The 21129-nt window shown below is 39.6% G+C and overlaps 1 protein-coding gene across 1 annotated transcript in view; it reads right to left on the reverse strand.

The window, feature by feature from the left end:
* LOC122807067 (contactin-3-like) overlaps positions 1-21129 on the reverse strand; it is a 2190808-nt gene that overhangs the window by 315114 nt on the left and 1854565 nt on the right. The window contains exon 13 of the mRNA XM_044077995.1: positions 20356-20531. Coding sequence (XP_043933930.1) covers positions 20356-20531 — 176 coding nt within the window. The remainder of the gene's footprint in view (positions 1-20355; positions 20532-21129) is intronic.

Below are 21129 nucleotides of genomic sequence, written 5' to 3' on the forward strand. Positions count from 1 at the left end.
ATCCATTTTTGTTACTTGGTCTTGAATGTTCATGAGAATTGAGTATATCTCCTTCTTCATAGAATTCTCCTACTGTGTAGACTTGAGAAGGCTCATTTTTCCAGATGTAGTTCTCCTTTTCTTCTTTTGTTAATTTTGACAGGAAAATACAAAGTTTTTGTATTGAAAAATACACCAAAAGAAAGCTTTCAATTTCCAGTTTATGAATCAGCTACTTAGAAGTTGTCTTTGGTGAGTTTAAAAATAAATCTTGTCAGAATAGTTATAGAACTGCAGAGCAGGGAAATTATGCTGCTTTCTGGCTTCCATCCAAGCCACGACACCCTTAATGCGTTTTTTCTAGCTATATCATGAAGTGCTGTGATGTAACATTAGGGAAAAAAGATACTGCTGCCAAGTATTGCACCTACTCCCTTTACCTACGTGGTGAACCACATACAAGCCTTTTCTGACCACTGGCACTACTTGTTGCCTGAAAGCAACATTGCTAGCATGCTGAGTATCAGAGTCTGTCATCAGAGTCTGTGTGTTTATGGGATTGCTGCTGATGTGGGAAATAGTAAGGCCATGTCCTTGCCATATGGTATGCTGACACTGTTGTCTGCATTCAGCGTGAGGCCAGGCACCATTCCATACCCACTGTATGGCCCATTGCATTGTGTTAACAGCAGTTTGTAGCTTAATGACAGACTGCACACTACTTACAATTAACACAGCCTTAGGCCGTACCTGCATATGTGTGTGGTGGCAGTTAGCATTCATGCCTAGATACACGTGGGTCATTGGGGGCAGCAGGTAATGATAGGGCTTTCACATGTCTACATATTGGATGCACATAGGTGACACAGATTGTGGTAGTTACCTTATCAAATGTGGACTGTGGGACACATCTTGTAGAAACATGATAGTTGGCAGGACATATCATACCCATGGCAAGTGCAACACAGGATTTCCTTTGGTTTGTTAATATGACAGTTTCTTTGTGTAACATTACCTTAGCTAATGCTGTTTGTCATGACATTAAGTTGCTTCTGATGTACAATAACTGCTCTATGCTATTAGTAGACTTTATGAAATGTTTGTTGTCCTACACTCTGGGGACCTCTGCATTGTTTGAGGGTGGTAGGGATGGTGGCTATACCTCTCACCTCTACATATTTCTGCAGAATGTCCTAATGTTTGCCACATATTTTATTTCTGTTTGTCATAACATTGTGATTTTCTGGAAAATTGGTGGAAAATCATGAAAGACTAACATTAGAGATTAATGACAGATATTCTCATGTCGCAACTAATACCCTTTGGAAAATGCATTCAAATGCACAACCTGTTCTGGTATCTACTTTCCATGTGTGTCACAGCAATATGTGAAGGTTATGCCCAGTGTTTGGCCTTTGCCTCACTTTTCTGTATGGCTTTAACTGTCAGGGGTTGAGAGGTATGCTTGTGGCCATAACACAGTTAGACTGCTGTAAGAGGATACACACACACACACACACACACACACACACACACACACACACACACACACACACACACACACACACACACACACACATATTGGGATTAGAACAACTACCTATCTAGTTGTCTGTATTATAGTGCTACATCCTTACAGCATGCGCCACAGAGATTATATACCTACACACCATCCAACGGTGCATCTAAGATGAAAGACATCAGAAGACCTTGTAAAGTAGGGCAATGGGAGGTTTACTGGGTGGAAAAGGGCTCAAAATGCTTTAAATTTTCAAACCTGCACACAGTTGCCAGTGCTAAGATTAGAACCCCTACTTATCTAGTTGCATGTACTATAGTGCAAAATACTTATCGCATGTGCCACAGAGCTTATATGACTGAAGGGTTTCCAAAGGTGCTTCTAAGGTGAATGACATCAGCAGACCTTGTAAAGTAGAGCAATGGTAGGTTAACTGGGTTGAAAAGGCCTCAAAATGTTTTAAACTAGAAACACACATGCGCACACACACACACACACACACACACACACACACACACACACACACACACACACGTGCTGAGATTATATCCCCTACCTATGTAGTTGTATGTACTATAGTGCTACGCACTTATCGCATGCACCACAGAGCTTATCTAGCTGAAGAGTGTCCAAAGGTGCTTCTAAGGTGAAATACATCAGCAGGCCTTGTAAAGTACGGCAATGTTTAGTTTACTGTGCTGAAAAGGCTGGGTGAAAAAGGCCTCAAAATGCTTTAACCTACAAACACACACACACACACACACACACACACACACACACACACACACACACATGGCGGGTGATGTGAGATTACAACCCCTACCTCACTGCTATTACACAATGGAGCTTACCTTCATACTGGCACATGCTACTGGATACAAATGACATGCAAATGTCTGCAGCAGGAAATCACTCTATGCCTTTCAGGGTGTCTCTCTATCTCTCTCTATGCCTCTCTCTCTCTCTCTCTCTCTGTCTCTGTCTGTCTGTCTGTCTGTCTCTCTCTCTCTCTCCCCTGTCTCTGTCTGCCTATAATTGATATATTTGCATATGTTACCTATATATATATATATATATATATATATATATATATATATATATATATATATATATATATGTCTATAACACTCAGCAGATGCAGATATAGATGAGGGTAATCCTGTCTGATGGGGTGGGGAGAGACAGTTAAGGTGTACATGGCTGTCTGTATGCAAAGACATATATGGACAACACAGCTGTATAGTCAGTATGGGATGTAATTCTCTAAGTGTAGGAACATGCTCAGTATGACCTTCAGTAGTAAGAGTGGGACTCCATTCTAGAACTAGCTGTACTCCACTCCAGGATTTTGTGTGCTACAGCCGATTGGCTGATGAACCTGTGTAAACAGTCAATCACCTCAGTTATATACTTGCTGGAGATCTCCTGACTTTATGCTATCCTTATTAACTGAGTCATCGCCTGATGTAGATACAGAGTGCATTGGACTGAGCAGAGTTTTCCACAATACGTGTGGTATATTCTACATAGCACTGTGATTTCCTGGTATGTCAGTGGCAGACCAGTTTAGAGTAATGTGATAAAGTGCTGACAGACATTTGTTTACTGACTCCATACACTGCAGGGAACCTATGTTACAGCACAAATTGCTCTGGTGTGCACATTCTCTATTTGTCTGGCCAGTGGTTCCCTTTCCCTTTATATGTATCTCTTTGTCCCTCTGCAGTCCAGTCATAGGCTTTGTCCATAATTGCTGCTATGTATTTGTAGTTATGGTGTGTGTAGGGTAGAAGTTGTAACATCACACAAAGGGTTATGGACTTCGCACCTTTGCTGACCTGCTCAGCAGGTTGTACATCATTGCACCTCTACATCTGCTATAGTCCTCAGACGGTTTGTGTTGCAATGTTATTATAAGGCTACATGTTGGCCACAGCTGTCATCTGGACAGGCCCATATATAACAGTCAGATACAGGCCCAGACATGGGGACTCTGTGTTAATATTGGTCTTCCAAATGCAGACAGCTGGTAGAACAGCTTTGTATTATCCTGCATTTTCTTATGGGTATGACATCTGCTTCTCAGCTGCTGTCACTGATGTTTCCACATCAACCTTTATTGTTTTGCAAGTAGTTTGGCAGGCAAATGCAATGTTGTGTCAAGCAGAAAAGCTATATCAGGCATACGTGTGGACATTCTGTGACACCCTGTCATTCCAAGGGTATGGACTGTGCCCACTGACTTGTCAGTACTGACACAGTAATGTGGTAGTCATTTATAACCCGGCACTACACTGACTTGTCACAACCTGCTGTTCTACTAGGCACTGTGTAGGTTACTCCAAGCTGTGTACTGTCCACGTGTGGCCCCCTGTCCCATCAATGTCTTGCTTTCCTGCAGTAACAAGCATTGACTTCTGGACAGTGTGTACAACTCCTACTGTAGGTGTAGCTGATATGCAAACTAATTGGCACGGCCAGTCTCGAACCATGGATCTTGTCAACCATAGCACTGTATTTAGACCACTAAGCCACAACAGCCAACAGCAAATGCTGCCTACTTCCTGACAGTATTAACCACACACATACATAGCACATTGACCCTCTGCATATTGTGGACATGGAATAAGTTAGCAAGTTGATTGGGACAGCCATGGGAATTTGTGGTCTGCTGCCATTACCCTACAAACATAAATGTTACTACATTTCTATGAGAACACGGGTGTGTTGGGGGGCATACCTCTCAACTGTACACATTTTCACAGGCTATCCAGATGTTTGCCTCATATTTTGGGTCCATTTATCATAGTATTGCGGTTGTCTTGGAAAATACTGGCATAACATTAAAGACCAAAGTTAGACAGTAATGACAGATATTTGAGTTTTAGCTTTCAGAGAATTTAATGCAAATGCAAGACCTGTTCTAATATCACTGTCTAAGTTTGTAAGAGTAATATTCCATAATTATCCCTATTTGTGGGCCTTTGCCACACATTTCTTTATGGCTTTGTGCAGATGACTTGTTGTGAGAGGCTGAGAGGTGTGTATGGGACTCCAACATTGACATCCATGCATGTGACCTATGACCCAGCAGTTTCTTAGTCCCCCACATATACTGCAGTGAGTTTTGCTACCTTGGGGACTACTGCATATTCTGGGGCAGTCCGTATTTGGTGGACATTTCCTTTTGTCCCACATAGCTGTCAGTTGTCTGCTGCTATCCTGGTAGCCAAACCCATTCCCTTGCATACATGCTACCACAGTCTACTACTCTAGTCATTTGTTAAGAAGAGTGACTTACCTTGTGGCTACAGTAGTTGTGAGGACAGTGCTTCAGGGCTGACTCTGTCAGATGCATGCAGTACACATCCTTTACATGGTAAGGTACATGAAGTGTGATGTGCGTGGCATCTTTTTTACTGTGTGTGCGAGTCAGACTGAGGTGTCAGTCCCTGGGTCCTTAGATGTCAGCATATCTGCTATGCATTGCCTCTTTGTCAAGGCCAGGGCATACTGCGTATGCCTATACCTGCCTACAGGGGCAGGATCAGGGCGTTCCTCCTCTGAGTCCCCCTGTGCATGCGAGGTCCTTGGCAATGGTGGGAGGATGTGTGTCCTGTCCCTCTGATATTCCTGCTGCAGCTGTTTCCGCAGGATCGTATTATGTAGCATGGCAGATACTATGAACATGTGTGCTCATGTGGCTGAAGAGTACTGTAGTGCTCCACCACATATGTCAAGGCAGTTGAAGCATGACTTGACCAGCCCAAACACATGCACTGTGATGTTCCTAATTTGTGCATAGGCCTCATTATGGCATTCTTCAGTGTGTGTGTGTGTATTTGTAATGGGTGTCATCATCCATGGTTCCAGTGAGTAGCCAGCATCCCCCACTAGATGGCCGTATGGGATGTCCCCCCTCGCAAATACCTGGTACAACTGTGATGTATGCCAGATGTGAGAGTCGTGATAACTGCCAGCGCTGCCAGCCCACACATTAATGATAATGCCCTGGGCATTGCACATGACCTGGCAGTTGATGTAGTAATACCCCTTGTGGTTGACATAGATGCTACCCTCCTCACTGGGTGGTGCTTTGATGTGCACATGAGTGCAGTCTATGGCACCCAGTACCTCTAGGTAGTGTGCTACACTGTGAAAGAGATGCATATTGGTGGTCCTCTCCTCAGGGGTGTTGGGAAAATAAATGTGCTCACTGGCATGTGTTAGCGTGACATCCAGGAACTGGTTGAGTACCCTGGATGGGGATGCCTGTGAGACACCCGTGATGTCCCCACTAGGTATTTGGAAAGTACATGTAGCTAGTATTCTTAAGGATACATATACCTTTGTTTCCACTGGGATGGGTTCCCCTTTGTTGACTCTGGGTCTGAGGTGAGGGCAGCAGAGCTCGGTGACTTCCTGTAGTATGTCCCTGTCCACCCTGTAGCACTCTACTATCTCCAGCTCATGTAGCCCCTGAAAGGTTACCCTGGGTATGAACACTCTTCTACCCCTCAGTCTGGGCCTATTGTCAGCATCATCATGATCACTGACCTCAGCTTCTAGCTCATGCAGATGTAGCAAAGCAGTAGCAGCCCCTTTCCTTTTGTCAGTTAAAATTCCCAAGTGTGTACTCCAATGGTGCAGATTATGTGGAAAAATCAGATTGAAGGGTGTCCGCATACTTTATACTGGTGTGTTGCAGATGCAGTCCGTGTGATTGGCTGACTATGATAAATTCCACCTGACAGCTATATTATTGAGGGGTTTGAATGGGCCAGTGTGAGTGGCACAAGGCTTATTAGTCATTTATAGTTGATTGGCTTTTCTAAGCTATTTCCTTTTATTTTTGTTTTTTTTCTTTTCAATTTCCTCCACTTCTAAGTCTCGCGCCATGCAAACCCACAGCTCCAGTGTAAGCATTGCTCAGCAGATCTGACTCTCCCCTGTAGATGAGCATGCTTAGCTTTTGCAGCAGGGCTCCATACAGCTGAGCCATCCAGGCTTGCCCACTCTGCTTAGCTGTGCTTAGCTGAGCACAAATAGGTGCCACTAAGCTCCAATGTGCTTATCCATACCATGACATACCTCCTTTTTATGAACTAAAAAGACTAAACGAACTTGTAAATTCACAAAAAGCGAAGAACTGAGCCAAAAGCTGAATGAGTAAATTGTGTTAAACACTGATTTAATTAAACACTGATTTAATTAAGTGCTTTCGGAAGGGTCAATACCCTTCCTTCTTCAGAATAAACAAACAAACGAACAAGAAATGCAAGCAACAATTCTCATTTAAAAATAATTAATTAAAACAATCATGTGGTAGCTGTTAACATCATTGCTTAATTGACCTAAATTAACCAAGTCAAATCTTGAAATTGAATAGCACTTTGTTTCTTTCTATAAAAAATGCTATTATAACAGAAAAGATACAAATAGAAATAAAACAAAACAGTCCACATTCGCTTTCTGTGAATTTACACCTCCTTTTTATGTCAGTTATTTCTTCTGCCTACACTACCATGGTTCTAGCCCTTACAGAGTTAGTACCTGTGGACACGGTGGCCCATTTTGCTATTCAATAAACTTAGCTCATTTACATACACTGAACTGCATATACCCTAGATACTGCACTACACCAGAGCCTATGTCCTTAGCAACCACTATAACCTGCCACTGTATGACTCTGCATGCTGGCCAGTATAATGGCAAAATTCAACATAGCTTTAAATGTCATATTTTACAATTTTAATTTTTTTTTTTTTTTTGCAAACTATCATGTTTGCGCGTTGCTGCTCATTGCTTAAATGTGGCATATGTGATTAAAAAAAGTTTTATTTTTTTATATATTGTAATACTTTTTTACATCTTTGACCATAGTTTTGGCCATTTGCATGGCTACTGCACATTATACATCCATTTATTTGAGCTCTTGCAGCCCCTGTTTAAATTCGATCATCTGGTACACAGTTAGTAACCGCATACCACATACCATTGGCTAAGCTTCTGGTGTCATTCAAAAAGGATCCAGTGTCTGTCAGCCTGGGACGACATGCTCGACAAGCCACGTTGCTTCACAACAGATAGCTTGCACCTGTCACCCATAAGCTTTTGAATACTGGTCAAGGCTCTTGCTGCCCCCATAGTGCCATTTTTAGGCAAGGCTCAAAAGTCAAACCCACCTCCGTAAACAGCACAATTAATAAAAACTGAGGGTTATACTACTCAACACCAGGAGTTTAAATCTCAAAATGCACGCACTTGAAGCACTCCTCAGTATGGAGAACGTCGACATCTGTGAAGTAACTGAAACCTGGTTCAAGGCTCCAGAGAGCACCCCAGTACTACTGGGCTACAACTCATACCACACGTTTTGGCCACAGAACATGGACTGAAACACAAAAGGAGGGGGTGTATCCATATTCATCAAGTATACCTACACCTCCAAGTTAGTGGCGCAGCATGATACCTCTGAGATCATCCATGTGCAACTAACATCGGGCAAATCTGCAATGCAAATTGTGGCCTGCTACAGATCACCCTCCATGACCCAGGACCACCACTTCACCCATTTGGAGACACTGGAAAACATGAAGGTCCTACTGAACACCCTGATATTAGGCAATTTCAATTACCCCACCATTCACTGGGAAAACTACTCAAGTACAAATTCCCAGGCCCAGCGCTTCCTGGAATTCATCAACTCAAATGCCCTGGATCAGCTGGTAAAATCCCCTACCAGAGGTGAAAACATATTGGACCTGGTCATTACCAACATGGGCAACAGGTGTTCCACACCGGAGGTCAACCCGTCTCTGGTTAGATCAGACCAAAAACTAATCACTCTGGATGTCCACACCTCACCACCACCCCCAACAAAGGAAACCACAGTAAAAAACTTTTCTAAAGCAAACTTCACCTTACTTAAGACAGAGGTGATAAGTTTCACAGCCCCCACGCTAAAGGATAATGCTGCCCAAGATGCAGAAACCTTTACAAATGCACTCTATGAGCACCTACAAGGATGCATGGATCGTGCCATTCCTAGCAAAACCAAGACTCGCTCCTCTAAAAGAAGGAAACTAGTTTGATGGACCCCCTGCAATAATCAGGCTATACAACAGAAGGAGGAAACAAGTAAAAAAAAAGCAAATCCCAAGAAGGAAAGACATCCCTGATCAGTATCAGTAAGAAACTAAGGTCCCTCATGAAATCATCCAAGGCTAACTTCAAAAGAAAAATAGCCAAGGATTCAAAAAATAACCACAAAGCCTCCTTTAGCTATGTTAAGAATCTAAGTGGCAACTAGCAGATATGCACTGAACTAGTGCAAAATAGCACAAAATATACTGAACCTACTGATATTGCCAACATCCTGGCAGATAGATTCAGTGCAAACTTCACCCCCCTCTCACCTCCAAAAGGGCCCACAACAATACCGGAAAAGGGTAGTGTTCCAAAAATCACAGACGCACATAAGCCTGACTAGCCTGGTCTGCAAGGCTATGGAGCGCATCATCATGGAACTCATTAACAAAGACATTGGGAACCTCCAAACACTTGACCGACCCAGTTCAGCTTTGTTAAGGGCAGGTCATGCCTTCTAAACCTGGTTGACTTCTTTGAGACAGTCACCAAGGCCCTAGATGAGAGAAAGGTGGTTCACACAGCCTACCTTGACCTCGCCAAGGCTTTTGACACCATTCCCCACTCGGGTATTACAGAAAAACTCATCAACCTGAACATTAACCCCTACGTCACGGGATGGGTTGCCAACTGGCTTACAGACAGAACTCACACTGTAAGAATAGCAGGCTCCAGGTCTGACTCTAAACCAGTCACAAGTGGTGTCCTGCAAAGCTCGGTCCTGGGACCCCTACTGTTTGGCATATACTTCTCAGAAGTACAGGCAAACACAGGAGGTCTATGGCTAACCAAGTTTGCCGATGACTGCAAACTGGGAGCCATAACTGTCTCTCTGGCTGACACGGACATCCTCCAAAAGGGCCTTACTGAGATGGACACCTGATGTCAAAGTCATGGCCTCAAGCTAAATGCCACACTCTGGCCAGGCTTATAAATGCCCTCGGGCAGATAGCCTAGTACCTACCTATGACCTATGAACCTATACCTTTAGCTGCTTTACACAGCACCTACATGGGTGCTTTTATGCTTCCTGGATTGCAAACTTACCTCATCTGCATAGTTTTTAACAGCAGATGAGGTGATTTGCATTCTGTGGACACCTCTATGTCTGAAGAATGTCGAGATGCTTGTGCATGCCCCAAACCTTGTTTCCTGGACCGCTTGGTGGCCATGTTCCATGTTCAAGCCTTACCACTATTCCTACATGGAATTTGGCTCTGTGTAAGGTTTATTGAATAACCCCGCCCCCCATATGTATAAAGGAAGTCTGTTAACACAGAAATTGATGATTTATATTTTGTTACATGTTATATCCCCTTCATGGATTTCGAAAAGTCATTGGTATATTGTTACCTCAGTCAGTACTTTGCATAAACTGAAGTTGAATGCTTATTAAAGGAATTCACTAAGTATTGATGTTCGTTTGGTACATTCTGTTATGGACAATGAAGCAGTTTCAGTATCTAAGCAGTGACTGTGTCAGGAATGCTCAGCTCATGTTTATCTGGACAGTAGTGTAGAATTTAATATCAATGATAATTGATTTAAGTCTCCAGGTAATAATAATTATCAAAAAGCAGTCATTTATGACCTAAAATACTCCTGTAACAAATAATACATTGTGTAAACTATGAGACAGGTGAGATCCAAACTACAGGAGCATGTTCTGGACATTAGAAATTTCTCTCAGACTAGTCCAATAGCTTTACACTTTTTTAAAAGGCATAGTCAGAATTTTGGAGATTTTGTTATGTATGTATGTCTCCATCCAGTTTTATTATAATGTTTCTGAGCTTCTGTTGTATAGCGAATCTTGATACATTTTTATATACAATACATTACAACTGAATGGTTTAAATAATGCATTGTTAATGAAATATTTATCGTAGTTTAATAGGATATAAAACAGATTAATATGTCTTTAAATAGGAGATAATCTTCAGGGTTATGACAGCTAATTGGTTTATCACTATTGCAGTACTTGTTTCAATAGTTTTGAATGTATTGCCTTTTTAGATCCTTGGAAGGCTTAGCTGAAGTACTACTTTCTTATTTAATAAAAGTAATGTTAGTCTCTCGGTTGCCAAAGAAGTTTGTTTTATTACATTTTTATGGTTTTATTTTGGCAGCAGTTTGGTGAAACTGTGTTTATTAGTTGCTTTATCCATCTAACGAATGGGCCTTCACATCTGCAACTGACAGAATTGAGGCCTATATTGTATAATTGTATCTAGCAGCCAAAGCTGGGCACTCCCAGACAGAATTAATGGAAGGCATCCTTTTTTTTAACTTGACAGATTCTCTATTTGTTTTTGTACACAACTGGGTCATAGGCATTTTTGTGAAGACAGTTCACCACATCAATCTTTCAGCTGTAACTCTTTAATGCTACATCATCTGCATGATGTTTTGAACAGGGCCCATTCAGAATCCATATTTTTTGTCCTCCCCTCAGAATATGGTAGAATCTGTTTTGGAGAAGACAGGAGATAATTCTGTATGGCATGAGTTTAAACTGTTTCTGGAATGTACTACACATTTCAGACTTCCATTACTGTCTGATGCCACTGTAACTGTCTGACTCAGTTGAGTACCAAGTGTTGATTAACTGACAGCTCAACACCTCAAAACACAAGAGACTGGAATATATGGCAACAGGTGTTATGCCATGGCTTGCAGTTTGTCATCAAACTTTGGCACAAGGTGCTCTAGAATTATGTATACATACGAACATTCTTATGTTTGAACATCAAATTTATTATGGGCAATCTATAGCTATGACAAAAGTCCATTAATAAATGCAAACTCAGTTTCAGATTCAGTTGCAGTGTACGTAAGACCTGAGTTACCCATCAATGACCTGGGACCTCTCCCACTAAAAAAATACAGTGTCAGTAAAAAGACATCTGGTTCTAGAAATAATAATATATGCAGGAGTAAGACTCTCTATATATAGCTGTCATTTTTCATCTTTCTACACATCATTTGGTTCCTTCCATTACAGTGATGTGACCTGCCCAAGAGTTCTTTTCCATTGTCAGGGTCTATTGTGTTCTAATGCATTCTGATCCTGCCTGACACAAAAAGCAACACACTGCCCTGCTATTTCACCATACTACCCTGCTACCATCCATTTTTTTTTCGATTAGAGCAACTGAGTTACACAGATCGACTTATCATTTTTTATTTCATGCTTAGTGGCCTGGATCCACTGGTGTCTTTGTTCTATCCGAGGTATTACTATTTTTTATTTCAAAGAACCACTGGAGACTAATTTTTTGGATCTTTTTTTTTGTTTTGTTTTGTCTGCTACCCAACCCTTTGAATAATGTGCCAAGGCTCATGCTATCAGTAGCAAATGGCTATGCACAAGATATCTATAAGGACAGTGGTAGAAAATAAACTCTTCTATCATAAGTTTCTAAATTCATTTACAGAGTTAAACATAATGTTGCTTGTGGCAGTCCCATTTCCTGGAATAGGATACCCTACCCATTTCAATGACTTGATGTCCTTTTGTTTTGTATGCCTTTTACAAAACTGCTAAAGATATTCTATAAGTAACTTGATGGCTCTCACAGAATAGATGCCTTTAACAGTGTCCAAGGTTGTCATTTTTAGTTGTTCCTTCTAGTAGATGCAGTAGACAAAATACACATTGTTGTTTGGTTGTTGATCGGTACCTTTTCAGCACAGAGTACAAGACAAATATGTTTTATTGTATTTTATCTTAATTTGATATGTTTATTAATCACTGTAGCATATTTATTCTAGAATATTCTGTTTTTTTTCCACAGTGCTGAGGCTACAAAAGAAGAATAACAAGGTTTTACACAGTAGAGCCACAGCAATATTGAAACAGGATAAGTACATGCGAAGGCATTACTGTGGTTTGAATAACATTTCCAGTCATCAATATGCAGAACTCTTGATAAATGCACAGAAAAGGTACTTGTAGTATAAATATAAACAGTAACTTTCTGCAATACCAAATGATGTAGAAACAAAGTGAAGAGGATATAAAACACTGCCAAAAAAAAAAAAAAGTAACGCAAGTGTACAAGGTGACCTGCCATTGTGAACTTTACTGGATGTTTCTACAAGTTAAACTGCAGGTAACTTTAGTACTACAGTGGTCTGTCTTTCAACTTGCAGGATTCTCTTACAGCCCTAACTGTTAAGAAGGCTACAAAATGACTTCTTCAAATCTGCTGTAAATACTTGTGATACATGCCAGACAGAAATTTTAGCTAAGGAAGAGCGTCCATATTTTCTTCCTGTAATACCTGTGCAGATGTACCAGTAATGTAGCCTGGTGAAATGAAAGTAGAAAACTCTGGTCTATATTATATCATCGAACGCTTAAAAAAGCGAACGCTGATTGATCGACCTAATTTAAGCAAAAGCTTATAATCTCGAACTGTCAGATCAGCGATTTTTTCCCCAGGGAAAAAAATCGCTGATCCAAAACACATACACACAACACAAGCACACCAAACAAACAGAAATCCACACACATACACCTAAAATCTGATACCTAACCCTACATTAAACTATGCACACACCACTAACTACCCACTTACCTTAACCCAAACCCTAACCCTAAGGTCCATTACTATCGCACACTCACCTCACCCGCTCCCTAACCCTAACTCACCTAAATCACCCTAACACTCACATCCACACAATCGCACACTTACCTGAATCCGACCGGTAACTTTCCACCATAACACTGAAAATACCGAAGCAACAGAAACGGACAACCAAATTCTTTTCCTAGGAAAAAATTTGAGTTTCTGCTGCTTCAATATTTTGCAGTTTTGTGAAAATAAGTTCGATCAATCAGCGTTCGCTATTTTAAGCATTCGAGGATATAATATAGACCCGAAAACTCAGCTAGTGAGCACTCATTTAACACTGGCAAAGGTTATTAATATATTATTCGCTCATAACTTATATGTTAACATTCATCATTTACCATCATTAATCTACCACAACAATACCAGATAAGTTAATAACACATTAAAGTTTTCATTTAAATCAGCTAAGCTATACATGCTGGCTAGAAATGAGAACATTAACAATCTTCGTTGTGTTATTAATGAAGATGGCTTTCTACCATTAACACACAGAATGAGAAAATAGCATTTTTACCCTAAAGGGAAAATTCTACATTATTGTTTGTTGTTTGAATGAGTTACAGTTCATGTTTAAGTCCAACAAATGACTGTTCACATATGGTGCCACAGAGAAGTTGGCATTTTTATTTTTTTGTTAGATTTAGCAAAGGGCCTTCTCAAAACTGCATGTCCTTATAAAATAAAATCTGAGTCATCAAGAAATAACCTGCTTCCCAAAGAACAGCATAGTCTAAAACCTGTTTTTATACCTTTCATGGATTTTTGCTGCTCACCCATCTGCCACTTGCAGATACTGATCATAATGTCTCTGGACCTTGAAACAGGGTGAATACTCCTTAGACCCCCACCCTTTAGTACACATTCCCGTCATTTGCATTTGCAGTTGTGCTGTTCCAATAATCAAACTTGCAGTCCTCAAAATTTAACAGGCATCTGTCAAAACAAGTGAATTACAACAAAAAGTGGTATTACTATGTTCATTCCTCAATGTATCTGGACTCTCAGGGGAAACCAACTAGAAATGCAATGCACTGGAAATCGACATTACCAGCAGTAGTTACCTGCCCTGCCAAGTATTAGCAAAACTAAACCTTTCCACTTCTTTGAGGTTCTGTGGAAGATTCCAGGTCACTAGTTAATTCATTAAATCAGTACCATGTTACTCTAAAAAAGTTTCAGAGGAAAGGGTTTCATATTTAGCAGCCCACAAGGCAAGAATTCCCCCTCCCCCCAGCTATGATGGAGTTCCTAAAGGTGATTGATTTGTGCTTGTGAACAAAGTGTCATTCTTTTACGTGTTTGCTTCATTTGTTGATCGAATACAATGCTGTATAGCCCATGAGCATATCCTTTTCTAACAGAGAGCACAATCTGACACAAAAACATTGCCTAGAGCAAATTAATTTATTACTGAGTTTGTGGATTATAAGTTTCTATCTAGAGCATCCGCAATGTGTATTAATAACCAAAAATGCTAATATCAATCAATGGTTGTTTGCAACATGCATTTCAGGAAACATTCATTGATGCAGTGAATAAATGATAGAGTAACACCAAGCAGAAACTATGTAAGAAATTAATATTTTTTCTTCTTCATTTTCTGCTTGCATCTAATATAATAGCTGATTGGTGCTATTATCTCTTGCAGACGCATTAACTTAAGTAGCTCAGACCAGAGCATTAAATGTTAAAATAAGTAAAAGGTAAAATATATAAAACTGATAACTCTTTCAGTTTTAACCACTGATTGTAATTCAGTTATGTTATCTCATTAATATATCTAATTACATGTTTTGCATATATCCTAAATGAAAAAACAGGTACGTGCAGCGTGTGCAATAACAAACTAGTGTACTTTGCATCAGCTCTTGCCAAATAGTTATAAATGGCAAAACATGCATCACATATTCTACTGTTACTGATTATAATTTAACCATGTAACCTCTTAGATATCTTTAATTAAACCTTTCAAATATGTTCTAATTGACACAGTAGATAAATGCAGCATGCGCACAATGGGCCATTGTACTTGAAATCATTCCTTATCAAGAAATCATATATGGCAAAACATATGCTAAGTATTCTGCTGGATATATTCTTTAATATAATTTGAATTATTGAAAACATTTTTATTTTAACAGATAAATCCATTTGATTGTAATGCATTATATTATTACCAGAGTGAAACACAGTTGTCAAGAAGTAAAGTTACTGTTGCCCAAGTACTTCTGAAGAATGCATAAGAAGACATTAATTACAAATAATAATGACTCAGAAGATGTTTGTTGATTACATACCCTGTAGTACTTACAGGAAAATAATATACACACAACCTGAATTTTTAACTGAAACATCTAATTTAAGAACTCTCCGTTAGAAACTTATTAAATGGCAGTTTCAAGAATTACATTTCATTTCCTGCCAAACGGTACTAGAACCCTGTTCTTGCTCTAAAATGGTGTACATGAATAGTGATACTGTAGATTTATCTGACTTTATTCACTCACAGGGCATTCTGTATGTTGTTAAATCCTTAGTAACAGTAACATGCCTGATAATATTAAGTCAGAAGTTATCTGGTAGGCAACATGGATGCTCTTCAAAAAGTAATACAGTTAATTAATTGAAAATTAGTTTATGTAGTGCCTCATAAAAGACAGAGCATTGCCCTATGCTGCTTATGGGGTGCAATACACAACCACATATTTATTACAAATGTGGATATTTGATGAACTACCAACAGATAAATATGATGCATCAAATATTCATAGCATTAAGGGTAAACTGAGACAAGTGTGCATTACCTTCAGCAGTCCTAAATTCTCTAGAAACAGACAATTTTACAAAATGCTGTGCAGTAATACTTCTGGGAGAAGAAAGTGGTGATAAGGAAATATCAGAAGAGGACCAATAAAAATGAAACTTGAAAAGTAGTCAAAGTAGAATATAATTTGCCTCTATAATAGCTGTGGGAAATATACTAGCCACAGTAAATATAGACTGAAAGTGATTAAATTCTGCCAGAATATCTTCAGGCATTACTTTAAATGGCTGACCTATAGTGTAATCGTCTGAATACCTCAAATAAAGTATCAACGAGAAGCAATAGCAATGATATTACCATTGCAAAACAGCCACAAGCATGTAAGTTTTAATGTGAAATACATTTGCTGATCCATAAACTTTAAAAAGTATTAAAAGAAGGAGCTATCGCTGTATGGTAATAAATGAACATTGTTATTTTGCCACATCTAGCCTGTTACATTAATGTGAACCAATCACAAACAAATCCAATATCTGGTTGTTATTGAAAGTAGTTTCTTTAAATCTTTTAGAGCATATTTTATAATGTACATCTGGGCTGTATAATTCTAAATAGAAAGATATGACTTATTATATCGTACAACTGTAATAACAGACTGCAGTAATTCCTAATCTGCATCTCTCCAGCCACTTTCCAAATAAATGTGTGACCAATATTAACTTTAATTGTTTTTTAACTTGTGAGCAAGCTATCAGTCTTGCTTTATCTTTATGTAGTAATATACTACACATAGCTTGGAATTCATAAATATTCATGATGCTAAATTTTGAGGGTTTCAATGCATGAAGGATCTGCATACATACATTACACATTTTACAGTGTTGACAATCATAGCAATCAGCTGAATAACTAAGGAGACAAATAGTGCTAACAGGAGAAACTGTGATACTATGTGCCACAACTGGAGCAACACTACAGCAGAGTATCTAACTGAAATGATGACATTGTGCTTCAGGCGAAAGCAGGTATCAAACACACCCTGCCCAGACTGCTGCTCATGATGTCTGTGACATCCAGCCATGCTAACCTCATGCCACCTCAGGTAACTGTAGTGATGGCAGCATTGTTCACCAGGATGGGAGATGACAGGGGCATAAATTACCATCATGAATAGCTCATTCCAGGCATGTAGTTCCCTCAAAGAAAAACACATTGTCTCAGCAGGCACTCTTCAATGTCTGTGTGCAGGAAGGACAAGAAAATCTTGCTTTTCCTGGTACACTAATCTGAATCTCTGCACTCTATAATGCCTAAATCTACCATGGCTACACCATCAGGTCCACTTTAGGAACAAAATGGTTGTTCTGTGGATACCGACCCACATATCTAGATCCCATGTTATGCAGCATAGTGCTTCACTTTGGCACTACTGTATGGCACTACTGCTGCACTACAGTGCTATGAATGGACATAATTCTGCACTACAGTGCTATGAATGGACATAATGCTGCACTGGCACTAGCATATTTATCACATGCCCTGTAGTCAACATGATGTGCACAGCTTCCACTGGCATGTTTGGGTAGTACAGTGCTTTACTTTCTAATTAGCATAACCACTAACTAATTGGCTCTTGTTAGCATGATAAAAAGCATCTGCTCCATTTTAAATATCACTGATCATTATGATACAACTGAAAAACTGAGGAATTTAATAAAGATTCAGCAGGCTTGCTGCTTTACAGAAATAAGGTAGGAATGCTGTCTGGTGAAGTACACAGTAAGATCAGTAGACCCTGAGGTGGAAGTCAGTTACACCAAGATGGATGTTTTCATGTCCATGTAACTTAGTGCAGTAGCAAGACATATTGCTGCATTCTGTCTGCCTTTGGTTGTGGGAGAGGGTGTGGTGTAGGGAGTTTGGGGTTCAAGAGCCACATGTTGATGCACAGCTATGGTATGGAATTGGAGGGAAGGTTGTGCATAGCACTAACTGCAGCTAATTAACAGATGCATAGATGGTTGGATGCTGTAGCCACGGCTACTGTATGGAAATAGGAGAGTGAGCCTTAGCACAGGCATACAAATGAGGACTATAGCTATATGTATGGGCATAGTACAGCATACCAGTCATACATACTGACTAACATATAACCTACATGTGTACATGAGCTGACATAGTCAAAAGATGTAGGCAAAGCTTGGAAAATGTCACCACCCAGGAGAGCAAAATACTAGAACAGGTTTTCAGCAAACATGGCATGCGTTTCCTGGGCAAAGGTGCCACAGAGAGGTCATTCTCATAGTTCTAACTCATCCTTGTTGCTTGTAGGCACACAGACTGCCATACCTGCTCATAAGTGTTGATGACTTCATGTCCGAATGTAGTCATCAGGATGAACACACGATATGCCCTGTCAGTGTGAATGCTCAAGGTTCCATAGTTGTACCCATTCCCTGTTACAATACCACAAGCTACCATAACAGATAACACCAATGGTTAAGAGGCAGCATGATCCCCACGACCATGCTGAGTACATTGTGACCAAGTTTAACTCTCATGTCCCTTCTCCATCTCTAAGAGTTACAGTCACCTATCACTGTGTCCCCCCATCTATGCGTGTGATGATGATGACTGTGTCCTGCCTTCTCCTAACCAATGTGGACATAGTGATATGTGAGGCACAGCATGACCATCCCCTGCTCTACCTCACTATAGAGTGGATTTGATAACACATGCTTCATTTCATTCTGTGTTGCCTGTATCATGGTTCATAGCTGTATACCAAATACCACCTCTTTACCAGTTATGCAATGTATTATGCCCGACTCCACTTTGGCTATGGTACTGGTGCTACATGTTTCATCTCTACCTTGCCCTTCTACTGTTGCAACTAGTTTTATGGAATGTTCTATTAAGATGTTCACCACTGGCACCAACTGTAACCACAACACCATGTTGTACAGCATAGTACACACAAAACAAACATCTTGCAGTTGTTTTTGAACTGTACAGCAGAACTCTCCTTGATGTATCTATGCAATATGTGTATCCTTATATCATGTGTTTCTGCATGCGCGTCATTATAGGGTATTTTCTGCATATTCTGTCATTTGTAGATAAGGGTAATCAACCAGGGCTCTAAGTTTATCAAGCATTGAATGCAGCATATAACAAATAGCATATTACAGCTTGTATCTGTGTTTTCATGTATCAACTAAATGACACTGCATGCCAAATGAGTGATTCAAACTTCCCAGTTGGTGCATGGATATATTATAGATAATGTCATAGGTATTATGAACCATCTGCCTCTCCTGTTAATTTACTGCAGTGTCTCTAGGTAGACAGAGCCCTGATGGCAATGTGTATTCAATATATGGCTCCTACATCAGGAATATGGTCTGTGCTGCGAAATTCACACGTGGTACTGGATCTCTCCCCCACAACATTGGAAAACAGCTATGCTCCACCCCATGCTGCAGCAAAATATCAAATACCTTTTTCAGAGTTCATGTGACTAACACCTGCAAAATACTGAATATATCCTCAATAAGTCCCTGATCAGTCGATGTAGGTAAGATGGTTCAAGCTATGATTATCCACAGGGACTGACATATCATGCATCCTCCTTGATCCTGAGTATGAATGACACAGTTCAACAACTAGCCTTACAGTCTCCTGGTCCACATGGAAATGGTCCATAATCTGCCAGGTGCTGTCTGTTCCTCCTCTGCTGGTGTGAATAGCTGGAATACATGTAATTTTGAATATCAGCATCAGTGATGTGCAATAGCACATGCTCCTGAGTTTTTGCTACTCCAGACATCCCTCTCCTCAAAATTACCATGGCACAGTGCACAGATCATATATTCTAAATTGTTCTGCCATGCTGGATATCATTTTATACTCGCTGTGGCTTATTTGCATGGAGTACATCATAGCCATGTCATTCTTCAGTCATTGTCAAGCACTGTATATCTGCCACTTGCATAGCTGCCCTGTTTCTTATAATCTCTTGTGCTCTGTGTGTTGCCAAGACCATACTAATGTGTACTGAGCAATGGGCAAAACTTTCATGTATTCTGGCCAATATGTTTCTTCTGTTACAGCTTCTATTCTCATATAAGTAACTTGTGGCACAAATCAGTCCAGTTTGGTTCAACAAGATTACCAGATTAATAATAATAATAATAATAATAATAATAATAATAATAATAATAATAATAATAGCCCAAAGAAAATAAATGCATCTCTTCATACAACTGGATATGGTAGGAAATGTTAACAATGATTTAACTTACCCCTCCTACTTTTTCAAAGTAAGATCCTTCTTGCTCAAAATTAATAAGCTGACCATTGAAGTACCATGTAAAAGTAGGAGACAAATGTGGATCATGATAAACTTGGCAAGGGAGGACTATACTTTCTCCTACAGTGACATCCATTGCAGAGGGAGCTGTTGTAATTTGTGTTGGATCTGTGGAGAAGATATGAATAAAAAGGAGGTCAACCTGACAATTTATAAACTAAAACAGTTGACAGCGTCTATGACTGACAATCTAGAAGTAACACAATGAAAACCATGGAAAAGTATGATGATGGTGTCTCTTAGTAATATTACAAATAAACAAAGATAAGAAACACAGCATTCCTCTGTTCATCAAGGAATATAATTTACTATTTATAGCCATGGTTTAATAATGCTTGAAATATCAGAAGAAAGAGCAATACTGGAAAGGTAAGATAGCTGCACAAAAATCAAGAAATAAAACAATGTGGCAATACTCAGTTTTAATAACATATTTAAGAATATAAACAAACAGAAATTAGCAATACAAGCTAAATACTTTCTTCATTTTATTTTATTGTATTCCAGGCTGCAGGAATACAATATATATTATTAGTTTTTATTTTCCCTCCAACTAAATATTAACTAAAGCAATAAGACTGAAACAAAATCAACCAATTTATGGCATACTTATGCAGCAAATTCCTTTTTCTGGTATGTTAATTATGTGTACAAGTCTCATTTATGTACAAACACTTATACTGCTAAATTATAAGGATAATGTAAA

Source organism: Protopterus annectens, chromosome 7.part0 (genome assembly GCF_019279795.1).
Source record: "Protopterus annectens isolate FY-2018-M chromosome 7.part0, PAN1.0, whole genome shotgun sequence".
Classification (NCBI taxonomy): Eukaryota; Metazoa; Chordata; order Ceratodontiformes; family Protopteridae; genus Protopterus; species Protopterus annectens.